Consider the following 6599-nt stretch of genomic DNA (forward strand, 5'->3'; position numbering starts at 1 on the left):
CCCGCGCCCCCACCTTCCCCACCAGCCCCAAGGACGCCCCCAGGCCCAGCTCCCATGGGGACTGAGACTCCAGGGTGTGCCCTATCCACCCCCTGCCCTGCCCCCAGCCTGCGACCCGTGCACACCCTTCCTGTCTGGGAACCGCGCCCGCTCGTCCCGTTCGCAGGGCTGCTTCGCCCGCAGACCGTGAGCCTGACCACGAGCCGTCCCGCGGGCGGCGCATCTTCAGCCGCCAGACCTGGCCGAGCCCCGCTGAGCCACACTGCAGCTGAGGGAACAATGCTCACGCAGCGCTCGCTCAGCTACCCATTTCTGTGCCTGTCCTGACCATTTCACAGCCACAAACGTTCTACCAGCCTTCATTTGCTCAACTGACCATCCGCCTGTGTTCAAAATAAGAACCCAACTGTGCAGGCAGAAATCACCCCTCTGAGCAGGGCGACGACAGCGACAACTGCCCTGCAGCACCCACAGGGCGAGGAAACGCACACGTGAGTCGTGGGAGAGAGCGCGGCCGTGGCCCGGCTACCTGAGAAGATGTTCTTGAGGTTCTCCACGGCGGCCGCGAGCTGGCTGTGCCGCACGACGGCGTCCTTCACAGCCTTGAGGCTCTCCACGGTGTTGATGCTCTGCCTCCAGTCCTTGCTGACGTCGGCCAGGGACCGCTGGATGTCCTTGACGTCGCTCAGCGCGCTGTGGAGCTGGCTGAGGCCCGTGCGCACCCCGTCCAACTGCGACTGGATCGCGGCCTAGGGAAGACACTGGGTGGGTGAGCAGAGCTGGGACGGCCACGAGCAGACCTTCCCCAGGAGGCTCAGAGTGTAGAAAAGAGGCGTTTCAGTAGTAGAGAACAGTCAATGCCCACAGACAAGACAACAAAACGCAACAAGGATTCCACTGATTCATAAGGTAGCTTTTCCTTTTTTCCATTGCTTCTTAGCACAAAACAACGTTTTTAAAGCTGTTGGGAAAACCTCACAACACCCCTCATCCAGCCCCTTGACCTGAGAACGCCAGACTCCACCGTGGGAATACCCCGAGTCCCAGGGCCGCCCCTTAAGTGGTGCCCTTAGAAGGACTCTACACACCACCTCTCAGGCACCCCTCAGCTTCCTAACAGGCCTTCACTACACGGAGAAACCGTCAGGACTTGCTCATCACCTTGAGCGGAGAGGGTTTTCCTGCCATTCGGCCAGAACCAGACTCCGCTCCAGGACGGCCGGCCCCACAACGCAGAGCTGGTGCACCTGAGATTCAGACTCACTCTGAGAGCCCGTGGCAATGCCACCCAGTGATCCGTACAGTCAGAATGGAGATGGCGTGAAGGAGCAGCAGGTGGATGGGAAAAGGAAGGGAAAGGCCAGGGAGCACAACGGTGCCCAGGAATACCTTTCACCCATGAAACACTAAGTAGCGTTTAGAAAGAGTTCATGATTTCAACAAAACACAACAACTGTTAGCTAATCCCACAAGTTCCTAGAACAGATTAAAATTCTAAATAAGGGCTTCCCTGGTGGCGCAGTGGTTAAGAATCCGCCTGCCAATGCAGGGGATAGGGGTTCGAGCCCCGGTCGGGGAAGATCCCACATGCCGTGGAGCAGCTAAGCCCGGGCGCCACAACTGCTGAGCCTGCGCTCTGGAGCCCAAGAGCCACAACTACTGAAGCCCCCGTGCCTAGAGCCCGTGCTCCACAATAAGAGAAGCCACCGCCATGAGAAGCCCACGCACCGCAAGGAAGAGGAGACCCCACTCGCTGCAACTAGAGAAAGCCCGCGTGCAGCAATGAAGACCCAACACAGCCAAAAATAAATTTAAAATAAATTTAAAATAAATAAAATAGGGCTCCCCTGGTGGCACAGTGGTTGAGAGTCCGCCTGCCGATGCAGGGGACACGGGTTCGTGCCCCGGTCTGGGAGGATCCCACGTGCCGCGGAGCGGCTGGGCCCGTGAGCCACGGCCGCTGGGCCTGCGCGTCTGGAGCCTGTGCTCCACAATGGGAGAGGTCGCAGCAGTGAGAGGCCCACATACCGCAAAAATAAATAAATAAATAAATAAAAATAAAATAAAATAAAATTCTGAATAAAAACGTAGCAGGTCTAAACTATTTTTTTTCCTTTTTTTTTTTTTTTGGCTGCGTTGGGTCTTCGTTGCTGCACGTGGGCTTTCTTCTAGTTGCGGCGAGCAGGGACTACTCTTCGTTGCAGTGTGTGGACTTCTCACTGCGGTGTCTTCTCTTGTGGAGCACAGGCTCCAGGCGCACGGGCTTCAGTAGTTGTGGCTCGCAGCTCTACAGCGCAGGTTCAGTAGTTGTGGCGCACGGGCTTAGCTGCTCTGCAGCACGTGGGATCTTCCCGGACCAGGTATCGAACCCGTGTCCCCTGTGTTGACAGGCAGATTCTTAACTACTGTGCCACCAGGGAAGCCCTAAACCATTTTTTAAATTGACATGAAACTGTTTCAAATTAGTCCAACAGGTCTCTGGCTGCTTCACTGGTGCAAGTGAACGAACCTCAACCTGTCTCAACAAACCTGCACTTACCCGGCCACTAACGTTCAGCTGGAGAGGTGACCTCACTGCCCTGTCAGCATGACAAGTAACCTTCCTAAAACGCGCTCTCGAGTCCTCAGGACCGCCGTGCTGCCAGTCAACTACAGCAGGCCACGGTCTCAACGTTTTTACAACTACAGCAAGTGTGCGTAATTTTAATAAAACCTCCTCTCTCCGTGTGAATTAAGTTGAAAGCCAATCCAAATCATACAAGATCGATTTTCTTTCTTGCCTCAGTCTCCCACACTCTAATAAATGTGCCGAGCTCTCCTGCTTCCTGCCCCAGGGCCAGCAGCACGCCGGGTACGCAGCCAGCCTACTACAGCACGTGCCAGAATGAGCCTAACAAAACGCTCTCTGGATACGCTCTGCAGAAGAGCTTTTAATGAAGAAGAGAAGCTGTCATTCTTCTAGCGTTCTTTAAAAAGTTAAACGGACATTTCTGGGTGCTCAAAAAGGTTGTTCCTTTGGTGTTTTCAACATTCCCCCCGTCTTGTTTGTCAATCTACTGATTGGCAGGATACTGTTGGAAGGAACGTGCTAAGTCAAGGTACGTTCAAGGCTGCCCCCTTCCACGTCATCACAAAGTCCAGCTGTTAAGCAGGAACCAGAAACTTGAGATACAAGCCTGTGTCCCACCTGGGAGTGAAGCAGGTGCCCATGGCCACTCAGGCCTCATACCTTCAATCTGGCCTCCACAGAGGCCTTCTTCCGGGCCTCTCTCCGGCGATACTGCTCCACTTTGTCCAGCTGGTCCGGGCGCTGAAGCATCCCAGCAACCCTCTGGACCGCTGTCGCAACAGCCTCCCGGTCCGTCTCCTTCATGGCTACAAAGCTGGCAGAATCTCTGCGCCTGTCATGCTAGAGGCATCCTGTGTCCATAGGCAGAGAGGGAACAGGAGGGGGAAAATGTGTTAGGGAGATAGAAATGTTAGCAACAAAACTTACCCCCTCCACCAACAGTGCTGTTCACAGCGGGGCTCTAATGAGAGCATTCGAGATCATTAACCAGGTTGAACTAGGATTATGAACTGCTCGATAAGCAATACAAACCCTCAGAACACGGTTTTACCCTTAAGCGGACCGGAGGCGATTACAGGCATAAGATATTGACATACAGATGATGCCTCTATGGGGGCCCCAGACTACTCATCGTATCAGATGTCAGTCTCCAGGGCACTTCTCTGCCCCAGATAGGGCCAATTTCTCATTTCCAGAGCCCTCACACCACCCCTTTACACACCAGGGGACGGGGGCGGGGGCCACGCCAGGACACCTCGTGAACACGTGGAGACACAGGGACAGCACGCACCTTACCGTCCCTAGCTGAGGTTCCAGCACCCGTCCTACCATTTCCCTCAAAAATCACCGTCTGCAGTATCCCCAATTCCATTTCCTACCGCTTAACAGCCCTAGTCAACAAAGGGGAGAGGGCAGAAGGCACTGTGCGCAGGTGCAGCGCACGGGGCACAGGTGCTTGGACACCAGGCACACCTGCCTTCAGCGCCAGCTCCACCAACATCCCAGCCACGGAACTAGGGACACCTGGTGAGCGTCTGGCAGAGCAGGACTGACTTCAGCTATTAGCCGCCCGTCTCCATGCGTGTTTTCTGTACAAAATTCTCAAAGACATTTCTCACCCCTCCTCACACGCTTTCAGAGCACCACCCAAGTCCGCGCAGGCCCCCGAGGGCCCTGGACACGAGTGCCTTTCGTGCCCGCCCACGGAGCGGGGCTGCGGCGCCGTCCCTCCTCGCCCCCTTTCCTGATCACAGGCACGCGCACAGGGCCGGACACCCGGGGCGGCCGCGCGTCTCCCCGCCCGCCACCCGCGCGAGCAGCTCTGCACCTGCTTCCTCCCTCCTCGCGCGGCGCGTCGTCCGCCCCTTCGCGGACGAGAGCCCGCCCCCGGGACCCCACTGCCACCCGCACCGCCTCCCGGCCGCGCCCGCACCCGCCGGAGCCCGGGGAAGGGACAGCGGGCGGCGACCGCGACCACCGCCCGGAGACCGCCCTACCACAGCCGCCTCACCGTGCGTGCCGCCGCCGCCACCCGGAAGTGAGCGGCCGGCAGGCACTTCCGCTTCCGGCCTCGCGACTGGAAGGGTGGGGTCTGGGCGGTCCCGACGCTGCGTGCCCGGCGCGCGGGGTGAGTGACCTGGCGAGCTGGCTGCCGACGGGTGTCGCCCAGATTGGTGGAGACCGCGCGACCAGGAGGGAGCAGAGCGGGGATGCGGCGCGGCGCGGCGCGGGAGGGCGCGAGCGCACACACACCGCACGCACGTAAACACATACCACAGGCACACGCCACAGACAGACACAGACACGCACGTGTAGACACACCAAACACTTGCACACCACACCCAAAGACACGCACCACCCGTATAGACACAGCACACACAGCAGACACACACTGCACAGACACATACCACATACAGACATGCCACACACATACGCACACACGCCATAAACGTACACACACACACCACATCCACGTGAGCACACACAGGCACACGGGGGCAGGAAGGTGGAGCTGTGTGAGCCCCCCGTTGCTGTGGCCACGTACACCAAAAATGACCAGTCAGCTGATTAGCGGATCACGTTCCAGGGGCCAGGACTTAAGCACCGTACTGACTCTGATGGCTGATCCCTCTACTATGTCATCTGCACCTAGTAATTTATGAAAATATAGCACCAAGCTGAGAAATGAAGAATGTAAACAAAAGTTAAAATTATGTTTGAAATTCTAACTGTAAAGGCAGTTTGATCATCCTCAGTGCAAGAGTGGAACCAGGGAAAACAAAGGACAAGACCCCCAAAAGCCATACTTCCCAGGTACTGGGATCCCTGGGTCAGGAAAGGCCCCCAAGAACGCATAGCTAGGGGCCTGCGCTTCACTTGGGTTTGGTGTCCTCCTCAGCCTAGAAGCTCTCACTGAAACTCACTGCTCAGCAGAAGCAAACCAGGAGCGTTTTTAGAGAGGCCCTCCAACCTTGGCAGGAGTAAAGAAGAGAGCCAGGTGGTTTGCTTCTAAAGCGTCCTGAGAGAACAGAGGTCTTGATAAGCTCTAGCTTAGACTTTGTTAAATATGAAAAGAAAGTGCAAGCAATCCCACAGGGACACTAGGAAGAGAAAAGCCAAAGGATCATATGTAACTAGAAACATAGAGTAAGGAGTACAGATATGTTCAGATATATCAGTTATCAGAAAACAAGCAAGTGGGGCTTTCCTGGTGGCGCAGCGGTTAAGAATCCGCCTGCCAGTGCAGGGGACACGGGTTTGAGCCCTGGTCCGGGAAGATCCCACATGCCAAGGAGCAACTAAGCCCGCGCGCCACAGCTACTGAGCCTGCGCTCTAGAGCACATGAGCCACAACTACTGAAGCCCACGGGCCTAGAAGCCACCGCGACAAGAAGCCCGCGCACTGCAACGAAGACCCCACGCAGCCGGGAAAAAGGAAAAAAGAACACGAGTAAAATGGATTTTAAACCAACCAGCTATTTATGAGAAAAATATCTAGAACATAAAGAAACAGGATGGTTAGGTGTGGAGGAGGTTTGCACGCCGGCTAGTCCAGGCCCGAGAAAGCTGGTGTGGCAATGTTAATACCAGACAAAATGAGCTTTATATCAAAGGCACGGTCAGAGAGAGTCATTTTCTTAAGATACACAACGCATAAGCCATAAAGAAAAAAAGATAGTTTGCCATGCTAAGATTTTAAACCCTTGTATTTTTTTTTAATTCTTAAAAGACAAGCCATAGACTGAGAGAAAATCTTTGACGAGGCACTACTGTCCTGAACTTTAAAATGACACCCACAATTCACCAAAAACGGCAAACAAGTGCAGGACAGACAGTAGAGGAGCAGCCAGCGCACCGGGGAAGAAACCGGGGCGGGGCTGCCTCCCGGCACTGTCATGGTCCTTAGGGTGGCCGTGGGGCCCCTCTCCTGCCCTGCAGCCGATGCGGCCTCCAAACCGCGGCTCAGGGTCGCTTTCACCGGAAGCCCTGCCGTGCTCCCCTCCCTCAGACCTGCCTGTGACCCGCTGCC

The 6599-nt window shown here is 55.9% G+C and overlaps 1 protein-coding gene across 2 annotated transcripts in view; it reads right to left on the reverse strand.

The window, feature by feature from the left end:
• The window catches only part of EXOC3 (exocyst complex component 3), a 22941-nt gene extending 18328 nt beyond the window's left edge, over window positions 1-4613 (reverse strand). Inside the window, exons 1-3 of one of the 2 annotated variants that reach the window (XM_024731955.1) lie at window positions 4581-4613; window positions 3230-3420; window positions 530-749 (exon numbers count right to left, since the gene is read on the reverse strand). In XM_024731955.1, coding sequence (XP_024587723.1) covers window positions 530-749; window positions 3230-3373 — 364 coding nt within the window. In that variant the 5' untranslated portion in view covers window positions 3374-3420; window positions 4581-4613. Of the gene's footprint in view, window positions 1-529; window positions 750-3229; window positions 3421-4580 lie in introns of those variants that run through there. The other variant, XM_024731956.1, reaches the window with a different exon arrangement.
• Between the last annotated feature and the right edge of the window lie 1986 nt (window positions 4614-6599).

This window comes from Neophocaena asiaeorientalis, unplaced genomic scaffold, assembly GCF_003031525.2.
Source record: "Neophocaena asiaeorientalis asiaeorientalis breed wild unplaced genomic scaffold, Neophocaena_asiaeorientalis_V1.1 scaffold104, whole genome shotgun sequence".
Lineage (NCBI taxonomy): Eukaryota > Metazoa > Chordata > Mammalia > Artiodactyla > Phocoenidae > Neophocaena > Neophocaena asiaeorientalis.